The sequence below is a fragment of the Schistocerca piceifrons genome, chromosome X, assembly GCF_021461385.2.
Source record: "Schistocerca piceifrons isolate TAMUIC-IGC-003096 chromosome X, iqSchPice1.1, whole genome shotgun sequence".
Taxonomy (NCBI): Eukaryota; Metazoa; Arthropoda; class Insecta; order Orthoptera; family Acrididae; genus Schistocerca; species Schistocerca piceifrons.
The window spans coordinates 505763663-505783353 of record NC_060149.1 but is presented as its reverse complement, the minus strand read 5'-3'; the positions used below and the strand labels follow the sequence as shown (position 1 = coordinate 505783353).

The window sequence follows — 19691 nt, the reverse complement described above, 5'->3', positions numbered from 1 at the left end:
TTAATTTTATACCATTAAACTACTATTTATAATAATCTGTGATTTTTCCAACCCATGTAACATGAAAACTATAAGTCCTAGAGAAAAAAAAGAATAGGACCTTTTTTGTACAGAATTTAATGTAGTTCGATTCCGCATCGGGAAACGTTTTTGCGCAAAGCCGTGGTTTTTGAATCATTCAAGAAAAATGTAAAAAAGTCACCATTAAATGCCTCCCCATTAAAATGCTCATACTCCATAGGTGGGGATTCTTAGTTTGTCCTTCATTGCACTCTCCCCTACCACAGCACAAAAATTTGTGACAACACAAATTTTTCCCCCATTTCTAACCTTTTTGGTCTTTGTTTACTGGGCTGTCATAGCCAGAAGAGTAACTTGTGTTTCAGTGACAAAATGATTTTTATGGTCTCTCTAACAGCTGATTTGTCAACAACGATTTCCCCAGTGGTGGAGTATGCAATATCTGTCTAAGCATGTTAATTGATCTGCTATGTAGCCTTTATTTGTCCTGTTTTCAGTTGCTGTTAAGAATGCATTCAATAAAGTAGACAACGATTTGAGTTGAAATCCTGTCTTGCTGCTACTGTCATCAAGGACTTGATCATCATTTGCATCACTTTTTTTTTCATTTTATGGCTAATAATGTTACAAACTGCCTTTACTTTGCTTTTGAAATTTTTGTTCGTAGTACATGGGTTTTGCCTTTTTGATAATGCAGTAAACAATTTCACAATACTGTGTCTAGTGCCCCTTTAATTCTCAATCAGTTAGCCCTCTGCATAAAATAAAGTTCTCTCTTCCTGATACTTAAATCCCAGGTCTCCTCTCTCCTCGGTGAACAACTTCCCAAAGTCCAATCGTTAAAGTCTTTCTGAATAGTGTGGCTGAAGCATCATTTATGATTCTGTGGAACTGTATCTTATTTTAGCCTTATCAATGTGGATGCTTTATTACTGCCATTTGACCGTCATGGTAGGATAAATAATTTATCATGGGATTTCCATATATTTCACAGAAGACAGTTGGATTCAAAAATAAATTCTCAATTGTTATTTCACTCCTATTCTTGCTGGGAATGACACTGTTGGTATCAAAGCAAAGTGAGACATTGGCAACTCTCGGTGTCCTCGATCAGAACTATCCAAGATGAAAGCAATATAAAAATCACCAAATACAGTTAATTCCTAGTTATTTCTATTAAGTCTTATGAGTACACTCTCTAATTGCTGACTGAAGTTTGAAATATTTACTATTGGGAGGCTGTACACTATCAGAACTGCTATCTTGCATGTTTCCAAGTCTGTTATTGAAGTACAGCTCTCAGTGAGCTATTCGATGCAGTATTCATTTAAGTCAATGGCCTGGGACTTTATCCCACATTTTGTGTTTGCATCCACTGCCACTTTTCTAATATTACACATGCCGTAACATGATACTAACTTGTATCCATCTAGCTACATCTGTTCAATTTCTGCAACTTCCAAATGCTGTTCTGTTATGCAAAGTAAGTCTGCAAAAATATCTTTAGATTTTTCAGTTTCCTAAAGTGATACAAGAAGCTCATATTTCATTATTAATAAGCTTTTTATATCTTAGGGAGAAAGTCCATGTCTATTAGGACCATTACCCTCTGTGACATACAAGATGCTGTTTTTTGTTACTCCATTGATTGTTGAAACTGTGCCTACAGATGTCCGGTACCTCTGTATTTTCAGAAAAAAATTCCTGGTGAAAATATTGGGAATCACATGGACTTGACAGATGGTGTTCTGCTAACTCTGAATGTTCTGGAAATTAGTTGTGCAAGTAAGCTCCTGCCAGTAGCATTCAAATAGAGACCACACAATCTGTGAGGTATAACAATCATCCGCATGTGAGTGCCTCACCAATCTCTTGGTGACTTCTGAAGATCATAGACATTGTCAGCTGAATAAAACATTTAATCAGACATTAGATGAGGTAATCCAACCAACCAGCCACATTTTGGTAACGGCTAAGCTACCTAAGTGTAATACTAGCTTAACAGTGGAGCAAGGTCTTCAAAGTTTATGTAATGGTGACAGCTTAATTACATTGTCAATGCATAAAAGTAATACTACTGCGATCATTGGCTCTGCAAGCTGCCATGTTACTACAAAATTTTATCTTTGGGAGCTAACATCCCAAACAAGTTCGAGCTCACATGCGGTTCCTCTTCGTCGAAATGTCTTGGCTCAAACTCGTCAAGGGATTTAAACTGCACGTGTCGCATTACATGCCCTAAATTAACTTGTGATCCTTTGGTTACACCGTCTGCCTAATGGCAAGTTTGCAAAATACGAAGTTAATATAACATATACTAACAGTAATAATAATATTGGGAACTAAATTAATGACCCATAAATGATGCAGGCTATTCAGTTGTGATTTGATTAGAATAATGTTTATTCAGAAAGCAAACTAATAGCAAAAGTGGTTGTATTTAGAGTTACTGTTACACTCAAGCGCATATCCATTTGACACAGTTTGATCATTCACAATCTCATCGCGAAATACAAATTATGTAAGCAAAAAATTAGAGTTCATGCCAGGCTGGTCACTGCTCAGAGACTAAGTTCCGCGATACCACACAACACAAAATTTTCTAAGTTGTTTCACATCCTAGCTGCCTAAAGACTGACCATCCGCTTTCGTGTCTGCATCCGAACTGACCCCTTTGATGTCTCGATCAGCACTGTCTGCTTTCACCTCTGCACAGCACTGTCTCTGCCTGTCCCCGGCCACATTTCTGGCATGCCGAGCATCGTAGCTCAACTGACTAGGGCAATTCCCTTTTCTGAAGCCGTCCATCTGATTGGCTACAGCTTATTCTACATTATTTTACATTTTAACATATTTAAATAATCAAAGCTCGACCACTTTCACATTCTAAATAAAGTAAAAATAATTTCCATTACATAATAAATGTTAAATTCTTTTACATATAACCAATACAATTTTCTTCTTAGCTATGAATGTCACAATGTGCTTTCTGATAAACAAATAAAGAACAAAGTAACTATTCTGCACTAAACTTGACAACAAATATTCTATTACCTAATGATTCAATAAGGCGTCATGCTGTCAGCGTTCAATGTGTTTTTTGTGGAGGCAATGATGATCTGATGCTTAACTTTAAATAATGATAATTTAAATTTACTGTATCTTTTAAACAAATAAAGTTACAGAGTTGATATTTACAACGTTTGTCATTTTAATGATGCGCTTCTGTATGAAATGTCAATCGTTAAGATTGACCAAAGCGTTCAGATTTTAGCATTCAGATCTTTGTTACAAAAGTAGTTAATTTCACTTTACCAGTAAATCCTAAACAATTATAGATATGATCAATATTCAAGTTTTATTGGCATCACCATGAAAATTTATGGAGGATGGCACATTAAAATTACTGTTGCTTGATTCCCTCCTCTACTACAGAATTAAATAGTTTTCATAAATGTTCCCTTTATGGCCGATCTTAGGTCTGCCGTATCTAACACTGCTACGTCTCCTTGGCCACAAAAGCCTTCTACTGGGTTTCCCTATGACATAGGTTCTCGTCTGTCCCACTCGCACACTACAGTGCTAAGGCCTCAATAGACAATAGACGCCTGTGTTTCCCCAGCTCGTGGTGAATCTGCCTTTGTGGCATAATTCCTGAAGGCTGCCTCTTTCGGTCATACACTTAAATGAGAGCGAAATGCTCATTAACTCACATCTTTTATTACCAAATTAAATTGATTCTCTGATGTATTCCATTTTGCAATGTGCACTTTTCAATCTTACTTTACGACTCATCACAAAAATTCTCAGTAATTAGTTATGGTTATTACCAGTATGTCCTAAATTACACCCACCTTTGAATACATATTCATTCACTGCTGTCTATACATTCCAACTTGTCGCCTACTATTACAGTCTTGAAAGCAGAATGATGCAACCTCTCCTGTAGATGGGGCCACTACATGAACCATGACTAAAGTATTACATAACCACATAAACATCATACTATGTCTAGCCAACCAGAAAGTAAAACTTCTAGACCACCCTTCTGAATTATTTCAAGGGGATAACATTGCCACGAAAATAACATTTACTGGCATCTCAAATACTCACGTTGCATAGTCTGATTGAAAACAGATGCATGATGTAAGGAGGTGCATTATTCAACTCGGTGCACAAAACTGTACCTATTTTGATTACTCATCTTGCAAAAGTGTAGTCATGATGTCATCCTCGGGTGGAACTTTTTGAAATGTTTCCAGAAAATTATAATAAATTATAAATTATAATTATGATAATACAGTTAGTCGAAATGAGAACTGTTACAGAAGAAAACTAATTCCAACTACAGTAGACTCTCAATTATCTGGCCCAATGTGGCAGAATCCAGCCAAATAGATGGGAGTTCCATGTATTCACTTTTTTGACCCCAGCTATAACTTTCAAAACATCCTTTATTTTATACAAGACCCCAATTTTATTAACATTTTCTGACTTCTTACATAATGCACGGTATTTATAAGTGTTTGTTATGTACATGCTACATCCTTCAAAAATTATTACAGGAAACAAAACAATCGACTGTAAACTACAAATGAATGATTACACACATGTGAAAACACAAGCCTAACTGAAAAGATGAAACTTACATGTCTGAGGTTTTCAAAAAAGTCTTTGATAGATAACTGTTTCCTTCCTTTAGTCCTCTTCCATGGTGCAATATCTCTCCACTTATACAAAGACATCACATCAGCTGGTGCTGCTTCATCCGGCTAAGTAATTTACTGCTGTCCTGTCTCAGTCGTCTTGAACCCTTCTGAATGTAGGATGAGATTTCTCCTGTCATCTAAGTTTGCTGCCGCCTCCTCGTGCTACTTCCCACTGCATCACCATTTCCACACTACTATTGTCGGTTAGTTTGTCGACATAATTTGTCATCCATTCTGTGATGTCCTCTGCATCAACATCCTCGCAGCCCAGTGCATTTTTGAGCAACAAAACGATATTATCATTTCCATCTCTGACTCCAGTTTCACACATGGATTAAAAGTTAAAACATCAACTTTCATGGTCTAAAACTATTTTCCAAGACCTTACAAGTAATATATTCAGAATTTCTTCGCAAACTTCAGCCAACCACCTTATGACACCTATCAAGTCAACCCTCATCAGAATGGTTACACAGTCTTCATTATCATCAATTGCTGATAACAACAAACTGAGGATACGGCAGCAATACTGCTACTACAGAATTTAAGGATGCCTTGGTTCATCATCTGACAAAGAGCAGTCACATTTGGAGGTAAAAATAATGTTTTGATATCACCATCTGGGAGTTCATCACTGGCAAGATGCAAAGGCATGTTATCAAGAGACAGCAGAGCTTTCTTCAGTAAATTGTTTTCTTTCAGATATTTCTCTACAGCTGGTACAAATTCATTTTGGAACCAGATTTTAAAGATTTCTGAATTCATCCAAGCTTTCTTTTGATGAGTGTAAAGTAGGGGCACTTATTCTTTATTTCTCAGGTTTCTGAAAGCTCTAAGGACTGCACAAAACAACAATTTAACAACGCATGCACTTTTGATGTCTGATATGCAACTGAGGAAACGAACACAGTATTACCAATGGAGCTTCATTGTTGTTTGTGATTGCTGGACGAGGGCTTCTAATTATCATTTGTTGAAGAGTGGCAAAAGTAATTTATTCTGTATGAACAGTATAATATGTACATTATAATTGTGACTCAAGTTGTGCTAGAAGCACAAAAGATGCAGAAAACATTTTGGTAGGACACACATCATTATAGCTGGTACCCATTTGCTAAAGCTTTGCGTAAGTACAGCATGTACCACAAATTAATCCTAATTTTATCATGAAGAAGTATTATTATGATATCAGTTAAATAGGCTGGATAGTATGAAGGCCAGATAGTTGGAACTCTACAGTAACATGAAATTTTCAGGTCTAAGAGTAATTACTATCAGCAGTGCTGTCAGACAATTTTCTCCTGTCTTACGACAGCCTTTTAGTATTTTTAACACAAGTGTGCAACAAACTTGTCTTGGACACAGATGAAAAAGGGGAGAAAGAAGTCATAATTCCAGGATATGTAACTGTATTTAATGACAACACCAATTAACTTTTAACTTGTCTGCATCCACACATAACCACAGCTTAATTCAAGATGAATGTGCATACAATATGCCATACTGATGCTACATAAATATCTGAATTCTAACTTTGAAAGTAATGTAATTTTGACAGAAAAATTCCAATCACACAGTTTCACATTAACTAAATGTATTAATAAAGAAAGGCTACTTACTACTGTTCAGTAATTCTTATCACGAAACCACAAACAAAGACCAACACAAAATGTCCGATCAAAAAATATGGTGAATGAATTTTTGTAGCAGCAAATGGTAAACCATTTGATGTAATTTGTCCAATAGCCTGATCTGTTGAGACAGGCAGCATCAAGTTGGAACATGTTCTGATTTATCAGTCAGTGTCCAGAGATGCTAGAATGAGGTTGTGTTTACCTTTGCCTGTCACAGATCACGGTATTCGAACAATGTTATTAATCTCAAAAACAGAAGAAAACAAGGAAAAGTGGCAAAAATTGTTCATTCAAACAGATGAATAATTATTAAGAGCTTACTGAAGAACTTAGTGTCTCATACGGGTCTGTGCAATACATTTTAACCAATTACTTGCAAATGAGATGAGTGAGTGAGTGCAAAATTTGTTCTCAGAATTTTGAGTTATGAACAGAAGGAGAATCGTGCTTCAGTTTGCATGGCCTTGAAGGATCATCTTCACTTAGAGCCAGGCTTCATTCCCAAAATTGTAACTGGAGACAATGGTGCCCATACCCGGGAACAAGGGGCAAGCCAACTGCCACTCAATAGCTCTCAAGCAAATGAAAAAATATGGTGTAGTCAGCTGTTTTTCTTTCAACCTATGATTTAAAAGTCAGTATTATGTGGGTTTTAACTGTGTTGGAACTGGAACTGTTTTATGGCTATTCACAAGTCACCTTCATCTTCCAAAATATTACAAACACTCCATAAATCCAAGTCTAGCACCCCCCCCCCCCCCACCACCCCCTACAAACTTATCATATGGGCACTCTTGACTTGAGATGAAACTTGGGCCTATGGGCATGATGCTGAGATGAAAATTCAGAGATCCCAATGGAAAAACAGTGATTCCCCCTTGCCCTAAAAAGGCATGTCGGTCAAAATTGTATCTCAATATCGTGCTCATTCTCCCCCTTCCCCAATCTTGAGGACATAGTGCAATCCGAGTTCATTTCAAGGGGAACAATTGTGAACGCCAAAGTTTACAAGGGGATAATGCAACAATTGCAAAACAATGTATGAAGGAAGAATCCAGAAAAATGGGCCACTGGGATTCCTTCTACATCAGCACAAAGAGATGTACCTTACCCGGCTTTTGATATGCTAGTTTGAGGCCGGAAGAAGTGTTCCTGTCAGCCCAAATCCGCTTTACTCACCAGATTTAGTACAATGTGACTTCTGGCTCTTCCTAGATATTAAAACTGCACTTTTAAGGAAGACACTGGCACCATTCCTGAGGGCCACAACATAGCAGCTGAATGCCCTTCCAAAAGAAGCCTTCCAGAAATGTTTCTAGTCATGGATTCGACATTTGGGTAAGGACAATATTTTGAAGATGATTAAATCAAATTCGATGTAAGTTTATTAGTTTGCTTCTAATAAAATTTCTCATCATATTATTTGTTCACACTTCGTACATCTCTCTCAGATGAAAGAGAGTTCCATTTAGATAACCTACTACCAGCTAAAGAGCTTGCAGGGCACTGACATCTCTCTCTCTCTCTCTCTCTCTCTCTCTCTCTCTCTCTCACACACACACACACACACACACACACACACACACAAGGACGGACGGACGGACCAGAGGGGGGAGAGGGAAGGGGAGAGGGAGGGGGAGAGATATTCAAAAAGCTGACATGTTCTTTCACTATCATATACCTTGTGACTCAGCTTAAGAAAGAGGATAGAAAAGAGAGTTTCTTTGTTAACTATGGGCAGTTTACAAGGGAAGTACACTCATGAACAAATTACTTAAAAGCATCTACCATAGTACGATCTGTTCACAAGGAAAAGGAATTAACACTGATGGAGGTGCGAACTGGGCAAGAGGCAACCTCTGTTCACGGACTCCCAGCACATTGACTACCAAGGTGTGAGGAGGGAACAAACCACACCTAAGTCCCACAGTGCAAACACCACAGTTGCACCCACATGTAAATTTATCCCCCAAGTGGCACTGACAGTGTGATGTATTAGCCATCATACCAGCTGTCCACTGCTATATACTGCATGCCTATGAAAGTAAAAACTGGGACGGGGCATAACAAAAGCTTACAGGATTTGTGAAACTGAAAGTAACAGAAAGCACCATTATTCAACAGAAAACCAATTCTGCATCAATTCACATAGACAATTTGAAATCAAAAAGTGCCAGTAGAAAAACTTACATTGTGGTAATAATCACTGTTATTTTGGCTTCAGTCATGTAGTGGGTAACAGGAAATACATTTTTCTTGATTACTTCTCAACTAGGGCCCACCAGGGTGTATGATTTCAGGGGGAGGGGGGGCCTTAACATACATAACTGCATATGTGGTTCCAAAAAGTCTCCTTGAAGTGAAAAAGTACCAAACATTCCTACAATCAGTAATTGTGATTTTACACACACACACACACACACACACACACACACACACACACACACACACACACACACCCCTTGTATTATTGGCTGAGAGAGAGGGTGGGGCAACTCTCAATTTCTGCTCTCCTGCTTGCAACATTCTGTGATGATATTTTTCTTGTTCCACTCCATAAAGTACCACCAAATGCCCTTCTCCAAGGGATGAAAAGTGTATCTAGCACTGCCCGTGGTAGGCCAGGAACCATTTTGTGATGTGCAAGACATCACAACATGGAACAACAATCACTTCGCAACAGCTATATACACAAGTTTCTTCATTAAATTGTTGAGGATTGCAGCGGGCGGACATGAAACACAAGTGGGCCGAAGTGTACCAACCTCTACAGACATCTGATAATTCAGAACTAGGGAGCCCTTGTTGTTCTCTTTGTGGACAGGTTATAGTGTGTAGCATACACTTTTGCACTGATGACTGCATTATGAAGGCCTACTACTGTACACTGAAATAGGAAATTGTGTCCTATTGTACTAACATGGCAAATAAAGTTTATTCAGAAGCTGAAAGTGTAAGAAAAAGATTTTCCTCAGTGCAACATTAAAATTCAAATGCCTTATCTTACAAAATATGTTTTTCTTTCAAGTTCAAAGAGAAGTGTTTTTTGACAATGTCCATCAAATTGGTGCAAAAATAAATTTTTAAACAAAAAGGTGGAGTTTTCAGAGCTCTATAAAATGGTAATAGTTTTGTACTACGTTCCTATTTGAAATTCTAAAGTTGAATTTGTTTTCTCCGTTTTGTAGGAGTTTCCAGGTAATGTAGTGTTCAATTTCTCCTAATCAGTTTCCTTACAACAACATTACCTGTAAAATATTGGACATAATGTTCCCAGGAAAAATGGGGTGGTATTGTAAATCTCAAGCAGTACATATCAAATGGTGATCTTATTATATTAAAAAACTATCCTTTGGATAACTTTTGATTTTTAGCTTTACAGAAACCTTTAGAATGTGTAAAATATCTCGAGATTTTCATAAATTTTAACTATTATTCTATAAACAGTGTCTGAAAATATGTATAAGCGTATAAATTACAGTTTTAACGAGTATGTTAAGGAAACATCACTGTTTGGTTTTCTATTAAAATTACACTGTATTGGATGAAGCCAAAGCTAGGTCATACACTGGAGGTAGGGGTTTACGCCCTAAGACCCAATTGAATTAGAGATAACCACCACATCAGAGATAAGTAAAACGTATTAGTTCAAAATTTCACACAACTAGGATGTTGTCAGTCCCTATACTGATTGTTCACATGGCAGTCAAATGCCAGATCGTCTAAATGCTCAATCTCTGATGATGTGTAGTTGCCAATTTTCCCAAATGGCACTGTTTATACGGGGTATCTCGAGTACAAGGACAGGGAACTATCACCAACAGTCAAATGCCATGGGTAACAATGTATTGATGACAGGAGTCACAATCAGCTATCAAGAATAGTAACAACAGTCATACAAGCCAAGATACTGCATATGGATAGTGGGTAACACCTGCTATGCAGAAGTACCAACCAAGGTATGTCTCCAATCCATTTCCTCATTAATAAATGCTACTGGCTAATACTAACAGCTTAATTTTTACTTCAGTGACAGGATGGCCACAAGAAGCTGAAAATCATTTTTTAATGGTTCTTTTGTTGTAAGTATGCTAATGGGAGTCAAACAGGTACCAAAAACAGGAGGCAGTAATCATGGTAACCCACAACTGCTCAGCAATTGAGCACATAGTTTCATGCCCATGATGTGTTAACAAAAGCATTTTGAAAAAATTTGGAAGGGACTGTGAGGTGAATTATCATCATATACACCCTTGTCTGCCTCCAGTGAGATGCTGTAAAGATATGAAGGGTGCAAAATTTGAAGCACGTCCCTGTCCCATATGAGTTTGATGGTGAAAGGCTCATTAGAAGTTCTCTATTTCCTACTGCATGAACTCTACATCAGGGATATTTTCTGCTTGAAATGCAATCTCTTACAAAGAGAAATCTATTGTATCACATGTTTCTCAAAGCACTATTACCTTCAAATGGCATTTACCACACATCAGCATGAGCTACTGTTTTCCTTGTGCTTCGAGTGCCCAGTCACAATGCTCCTCTGTCTGCATTAATCTCTAGCACTGTTACATATAGTTAGTAGATAGAGAACGTCATGTGAGATGGTCCCTTCAGTTCCTCATGGTGAGGATATAGTTCAGAATCAGACAAGCTCCCATAGCATATTCCAATTACTACATCTTCATGTATCATGTATAAGATATTTTACATTCTACTTTTAACTTACCAAAAATTACAATGGTTGCGTCTAGGTTCAAAAAATTAACTGCTGATAAATTTTAAACCAAAAACATGTCAGCAGACAAGGAAACTATTGGACAATTTGACAAAATCTCTTACATAATGGCACAACCACTTTATTTCATGAACATTTTCAAAATGTTGTGTCACAGGGAACAAATACTTTCAGCCTCAAGTAAATCAGCAACAGGCAAGGGGAAAGGAGAAATTGCAGTACACACAGTACATTTTAGCTATGAAGAATATTTATTTCTGTATCTGCATTACAATGTGTTTCAACAGACAAACAAAGAGACATAAATACTAAGAATTATTTACAGTTGAGGAAATTGCTTGTAGTTACTGGAATTTGAAGCGTCTGTCCCTATAGGCAACCTGTCCAGTACGAAGTTTGTGTTCTTGTTCATCCTGAAAGACAATTAAAAGGAAAATACAGTATTACATTAATGTAAAATACAAAAATTATCAGTGGCAAGAAAACATTTAATTTATCACACTTCAGAAACTTGCATTTTTTAAAGTGTACTCCAGGGTTCTCTTACACAAATACAAACACCTGAAGCATGAGAGATAAATGTAGTGTTCAAAAGACATTTCTTAGAAATAATATAAAGTGCATCAGTGACAGTCAAAATCTTGGCTACAAAATATACACAAACACAATAAACGTTTTGAAAGGGTGTGGCTGTCTACAGTTAGGAGGAGAAGCAAGGCCAGGGGTAGAGGGTGCTGGCATACTACGTTCACTGGCCGTATCATAAAACCATGTTAACTGAATGGCATCAAAATGAAAAATCAACACTTCAGTTATTAGCTACACAAAAGGAAAGTGTTTGTTTAAATTAATTATAAATGATTCATATGGAATGTGACTGGCCTTGTTAGTGGAACTCCTACTTATTTGTAGAATCATTTTTACACTAGTATTCATTTTCTGTAGATCATGTAAATTAAATTATTGTCAACATGACTATGTCAGCAGTTTCATGACCAGAACCAAGCAATACAAAATAAAGTTCAATTTACAACCTAAACAGGAGTACATTTAGATATGGTACTGCCTTCTGCATGAATGAGTATCTGATTAAGCCTAAACTCTTATCCCTGCCCCCAGCAAAAGGCAAGGTGAAGTCAACACTCACGGGGGAATAAGTGCAGATTACAAATCTCTATGCACTCTATGTACTATGTGCTCGGTATCCTCTACATTTGCCTTTGAGTTTTATTGTCATCAATAAAAACCAACCAGAAACATCATTAAAGGAGCAGAGTATTGGCACATGGACTGTACCAAGTCTCTACAAACCTGGTAGCTCCCAAAATGTAATTCAAGAAGAAGAACAATATGAAGCAAGTAACCACTCACAAAATCACCTGATAAGGTAGAAGTTCAGTAAATACCTTTGCCAATACCATTCTGAATTGGGATTCTGGCTGCTTTTTCCACCATGCTCAACAAAAGCAAACCAGATGAGGAAAAACGCAAAAACAGCCTTTTTCATACCTTTTATGAATGGAATACAGTCCACCATGAATTTTTTCCTTCAAGAAACTACAGTACACCAACAACACTATCTTCAAGTGCTCAAAGAATTTTGTACACTACAGAAAATAGGCATGCTTTGTCATTACCAAAGAACAGGCTGCACCACCATGAAAATGCTGTCAGTGACACAGAACTTATGAGGTTTTAGGTAAAAAAATAATATCATGGCAGTTCTGCACCAACCAGATCCGACCACTGTGATTTTTTCCAGTTACTAGGAAAGAAAAAGTGACCTAAAAGGAAAACATTAGCAGAAAACAGTAGAGATGAAACAAGTATCACTGCAGGCACTATGTGGTATAACTTCAGACGGCCCTAAAAACGTTTCCATCAATTAAATGTAAGGACAAATGTAGTATGTCCAATGAGCATTATTTTAAAGGTAATGCAATTCTGTACATTTTCTTTGGCATACACAATGTACAACTTAACAATTCTCATTATTTTTGTATCTCAATATAGGAGCTCAATTTAGAACAGGAATACCGTCCTAATGGGTTTCTACTATTAATACTAGAACAGTAAAAATTGATCAAAAGGCATCTTTCAACTTTTATTTTCACAATAAAGAATTCCGTTTTTACCATTTTTCCACCAAACTTCGTGAAGTATATATAGAACAATAGGAGGGGTGAACTAACCACTGGATCAACTCATTTTTATAATACTGCTGTTCTGATAATTAAAGGCATTTTGTTGCATTTTGCTTTGGTCAGCAATTCCTGCCTCAAATGAGGATAGTCGCACTGTTAGAAAGGGTGTGACACTGGATGCTGGAATGTAACTTTACAGCCAAATTTCGTGTGTTGCTGTTGTTACTTGCCTCAACAGTTAGACAGCGTTCTTTGGCCTGTAAAACTGTTTTCAATCATGTTGTGTCTGTAGGTCATACTAATAAAGATATTTAGCACATTCTAGAAAACTCATATATTTAATCAGAAATGATACATCAGATCACGATGGTATTTATCTGCCCGAGTCAACTGACAATGAAAGTAGTGAAACAGAGAAAGAGTTGCAGTAGATGTCTCCCCATCACAATTCTTTCCACAACAATCTCAAGAGTCAGCTGGCATAACAGTGAAGATGGCAGCTAGAGATGGGACACAATGGATGGACACTAACATGTCGTCACAAGGAAAAAGAACACAGGAGGGCCTACTGCATATTCCTGCCACCAAGTGCATGACTCAGTCATGAGTGCCTTCAGGCTTCTTTTAGAATTGATGCGATGTACCATAAAAACACACAGAACTGAAGACTCAGAACAAAATAAGAAAAACACCACTCGGAACATATTGGAGGAACTGGAGACAATATTAGTTGTGCTATAAGTGTCCTGTTGGATGACCCTTAGTCACATTTTTGAGAGCATAATTTTATCACTGATAAAATGATGACACATTTTGAGCGTATCAGATTCCTCCACTTCAATGAGAAGTCATACCGAGCTCAATGCACCCCTGCTGAAAAGAGCGCTCTTATTTCTGAAATAGCGGATAAGCTTGTGCAAAACTACCTCCCCTGTCACCATCCTGCTGAAAATAATACAACTGATGAGCAACTACTTCCAAGTAAAGCAAGGTGCAGATTTACCCAGTTTATGCCAAATGTAACTGACAAATAGAGACTCAAGTATTGGATAGCTGTAGATGGGGCATCCAAGATCATTGCAACGCCTTACCATATCTTGGTAAGAAGGTAGGGCAACCAAACAACCAGCCATTGGAAGAGTAAATTGTTCTTAGGCTCATGGAACCTTTTCTAAACCAAGGAAGGAACATGACAATTTTTTCATATTCATTTAGCTTGACAAGAAACCACATAAGGAAATGTTATTAGTGGGAACAATGAAGAAGATTCACCAACTTTGAGAAGAAGAACAATTCTGACAGAGACCCTATCATTTTGAAAAAGACTGATAAGCCACAGTGCACCCAGACAGGATACCAAGTAACAATGAAGGTGAATGCCATTATTCCAGCACACTACATCTTGAAGTAGCAGTGAGGGGAGAAGGAAATAAGAAACCAGAAACTGTGACCTTCTATAATGCTACAAAGTATGGTGTAGACATCGTTAATCAAATGATTCGTTAATAGCAAACTAAAGTTGCTATCAGAAAATGTCTGATAAGTCTTTCACAATAACCTGTACATGGCAACAATGTGCAAACCATGTAGATAAGGGTTGGCCAAGGAGTAAAAGCTTTATGCACATGTAATGTGCTGCTTGCATGGGGTCCGAGGCTCAGCCTGTCTTATCACTACTCAGTAAGTCTCAGCTTTGTTCGGTCCATCTCGGCTGTGCTCAATCCATCTCTTCAGGAACAGCACGACAGTTCATTTAGCAATGTGATGCACCACTGTTTTTCCCGACATTTGGTGTAGCATCCTCTGCTCGACATAACTTTCTTCAGTTCAGCAGAATCTTAGTGACAGCACTGTTTATCCCTCACTATCTGCTCATGATATAAAGGAAGTTCAAAGGTCTAGCGGTTGCTGCTCAAACATACGCAGTCTACCAAACTATCATCACAAGCCTTCAAAAATGAATAGAAACCACAGTTCTTTTTTGAAGAGAAGGCTGGGAATTCTTGGTATCTATTATGCAATCATATAATTTATGGGCATCACAAATTTACTACGGAATGGTATTACACCACAACACAAACAGAGTTTAAAGAATTAGTTGACAATGAAAGAGCAAAAAATTACAACAGCCAATAGATTTATCCAGAATTTATCATTCTGTGCATCAAGAAGCACTTTGTGTTAAATTTGCAGGCACTTTCATGATGAAATTGGGGGTATAAACAGTAAATTTTCTGAAATTGCATGCACTATTACTCTGTCAGTTTCAACAGTTTTTAATACAAATAAATGAAGAGTATGGGTACATTACATTGATGGTAGGCAATGAAAACCTCTTACCTCTACCTCTACGTGGAAACTTGTAATTCCACTAACAAGTGACTTAACAATCAAAGAAAGATTTGGAAGTGTGTGGATTTCTCGTATCTGTCAATAACTAGGCTTCTATTACATGGTTATACATGCAGCAACTTTCTGTACTTTATATTATTTTTTAAGAAACCATTTTTGCTTCATCTGCAAAATGAAGTTACGAGGTTCTATTCGTTCTGTTTCGAATGCACCATATGCTGGAACCGAGTAGTTTCGTATGTACCACTAGAAAATGCTGTCTACAATATAAATTACTTTGACTTTACATTGTTTTTTTTTAATTTAACCACATATAAACCCTGGGTTTTTGGGGAGCAAAATAACTGATGATTGTTCGAAGTAGAGAGGATATAAAATGTAGACTGGCAATGGCAAGGAAAGCGTTTCTGAAGAAAAGAAATTTGTTAACATCGAATATAGATTTAAGTGTCAGGAAGCCATTTCTGAAAGTATTTGTATGGAGTGTGGCCATGTATGGAAGTGAAACATGGACAATAAATAGTTTAGAGAAGAAGAGAATAGAAGCTTTCGAAATGTGGTGCTACATAAGAATGTTGAAGATTAGTTGGGTAGATCACATAACTAATGAGGAGGTATGGAGTAGGATTGGGGAGAAGAGAAGTTTGTGGCACAACTTGACTAGAAGAAGGGATCGGTTGGTAGGACATGTTCTGAGGCATCAAGGGATCACCAATTTAGTATTGGAGGGCAGCGTGGAGGGTAAAAATCGTAGAGGGAGATCAAGAGATGAATACACTAAGCAGATTCAAAAGGATGTAGGTTGCAGTAGGTACTGGGAGATGAAGAAGCTTGCACAGGATAGAGTAGTGTGGAGAGCTGCATCAAACCAGTCTCAGGACTGAAGACCACAACAACAACAACAACAACAACAACAAACCCTGGGTGGTTAGTGCAAATTTTACCCATGTGCTGCAATACAGTTTTACAAAAATTAAGCAGATTGTGTTTCACTATGTCTTCATGACTTAATATAGTTATGGTATTAGTTTTACCTAATACGCAAAGATCAAATATGTTGGTTATATGTTTATGATTTCTGCTATTTTCATTTATTAACGCATAAATGTGTCCCACATCTTTCACCCATCATGTACGCTGCACACCATTGTTCCTGAAGAACACGGTAAGCAAAAAAGTGCACTGTGAACATCACACTCACAGATCCAACTCTTTTCATACACTTTCATACTGGATTTCCCCAAGTACTCATTTTTTAACACCACCTATTGTCTTTTGACCTACAAGGGTAGTAATCATAACGAAACTGAATATATTAATTTTACATATATATAAATTGAACTGTTAAAAATATATTTAAATTTTATAATTAATTGGTTAACATAGCAAGGGGGTGGGGAAAGAGGGAGTGAAAATGGGAACCCAACCCTAGCCAACGAATTGCTAGTCAGCGTGCTTAACCACTGGGCCACAGTAGCGATACGTCAACTACTACTCAAAACTCCATCATATCCTATGTTTACACAATACTTTACACACATTTTCAAAGAAAGGGAAGGAATGATGTCATATTGGGGCATGTGTAGTCAAAAACAAGACAGCTGTGTCCCTTCTCTGAGCTGATTGTAGTACAGCTGACGATCATTTCAGCACTCAATTTCCATTTTATTTGCCTAACAGCACCCATTTTAAGAGAAATGGCATACTTTAAATGTGTTTTTCATCTTGTATTCAAAAATAAATGGCATAATTTAAGTGCAGTATTTACAGTGTGCTGTAATGTATTAGCACATGATCACTGGATAAGTATGCCCTATGGAAATATATGTTCTTGTACACTAATATTTTGATGCACTAACACCTTCAATTTAAGAGCCAAGTAACTAGACATTAGACAAAATAAACATGACAACAATTGTCAAACTGTCAATATTGCTCTACAACATACACATGAATACTGGACAGAAAAGATGAAAAATGGCTGCATAACACAACACTTATTCTGATAAATTGAAAAGCATGGGCATGCGATAGCATAAGTAAAACTATTTCTAGTGGAAATATTTATCCAGTTTTATGTGAAAGTAACAGAGTACAGCAAGATAATAAATGATTATAATGATGCATTACAGAACAGTGTGGTCTAATTTTAGCATAACATGACATCTTAAATTAGATTCTTCGTGCTACAAATATGGGTGGCTTCTAGGACTGACAAATATATACTTTATTTATTTGATTACTGAATAATAAAAACTGTACAAAAAGAATGTGCTGAGAACAACTTGTTTTTATTGGTAAGAATGTAACCTGTTGCGTACAGATTCAAAGAGGGGAAAAAACCTATCCTCCAAAGAACAAGCAGGATGCCATAGCAAGATAATATGCAAATGAGCAGGACCATTCAAAAATCATACACAATCATCATCAGCATCATCATCATGTGTTCTGCCCTAGGGCAGGTCTCCATACTTTGCTCTCCATACAGTCTTGTCATTTGCTACCCTCTTTGTTTTCTTGTAATTGTTTTCTATCCTTATACTCTCCACCAAATTATCTTCTTCTCCTTCCATAGCATCCATCAGTAAACAATCTCTTTATAAAAAGTCCAAGCCAATCGTGCTTCCTCTTCCTGTTAACTTTAAATTTCTCTCTCTTCCCCCAATCTTCTCATTGCCACCTCATTTCTCACTTTGTCTACCCATTTTATCCCTTCCATCATCCTCCAAATCCACATCTCAAATGCTTCTATTCTTCTTTCTTCTACTTTCCTCAGAGTCCGTACCTCAGCTCTGTACAAAGCCATGCTCAATATCCAGCACTTTGCCAGTCTCTTTCTGAATTCCCTGACCATGCACCCACATACAAGTCTCCTCTTATTAAATGCCTCTTGGCAATTGCTATACATGTTTTCACCTCCTTACTGCATCCCATGTCTTCTGTAATTATGCCCTCTGAGATAATTGAAAGCACTAACTTGTTCTGTATCTTCCTGCCCTATCTTTATAGTAATCGTTTTCCTGCACTTATTGCTAAACATTTTGTCTTTTTCTTACTAATTCTCATTCTGAATTTCTCACAGGTCTCATTTAATTCTTTTAAAATTACAATCCTAGTCCTTTCACTCTCTGCCAATAACACCACATCATCCGCAAGTCATCCTCCCACCACCAACCTGCTCTCCTCTTTTTCGTCTCAAACATTTCTGAGTAATATACTACACATACATTTTACACAATACTGGGGAGAGACAGCAAGCTTGCCTCATTCTCCTTCCAAATGTTCTTTCCTATGTCATCTCACTCCCAATCTGCACTGGTATCGTCTGTTATAGGTATCGATATTTAATCAACCTTCTATCCCTCCAGTTGACTCCAGTCTTCCTTAATATGTAAATTAATTTATTCCACTGTACTCTATCAAAGGCTTTATCCAAGTCAATAAAAACAGTCTAAACTTCTCTTTCAATGTGTCTCTCAACTCTAATTCTCAACAGTCAAACTGCATCTCTTTTACCTTTCCTCTTCTAAATCCATACTGTTCCTCTGCAATACTTTTTGCCAGTCTACTGTGAAGTCTTCTGTTTATCACCATTAGAACTTTTGCTGCATGAGAAATCAAACTTATGGTTCTAAAAGCCTAACCTTTCTTGCCATTGCTTTTCTTCTCAGTTAGTATCATTAATGCCGAGATAAAGTCATCCGGCCATTTACCTTTTTCATTATCTTATTATCTATGTAAGTTAACTTTCTCACACCACTACTCCCAAGGCTCTTTATACAACTCTATTGGTAATCCACCAATTCCACTTGCTTTATGATTCTTTCTCTTTCTTAAAGCCCTTTCTACTTCTCCTTCCAAGAAACGGCATCATTTGTCCTGTTCTGTAACTCTCGTCTCTTCTTCTAACTCAATATTGTTTGGTTTTTCCATCAGCCTTATATATGCACTCTATGTATTCCTGGCACCTGCCCAACACTTCCTCTGGTTTATGATCCATTACACTGTAACTTATTTCTATTTGGATACTTGTCCTGCTTTTCTTTGCTTCAAAGACTAGGTCAGCAGCTAATCTATACATTACTTCATATCTTCC

The 19691-nt window shown here is 37.2% G+C and overlaps 1 protein-coding gene across 1 annotated transcript in view; it reads right to left on the bottom strand.

The window, feature by feature from the left end:
• Positions 1-11331: 11331 nt before the first annotated feature.
• The window catches only part of LOC124721267, a 90269-nt gene continuing 81909 nt past the window's right edge, over positions 11332-19691 (bottom strand). The window contains exon 3 of the mRNA XM_047246150.1: positions 11332-11512. Coding sequence (XP_047102106.1) covers positions 11444-11512 — 69 coding nt within the window. The 3' untranslated portion in view covers positions 11332-11443. The remainder of the gene's footprint in view (positions 11513-19691) is intronic.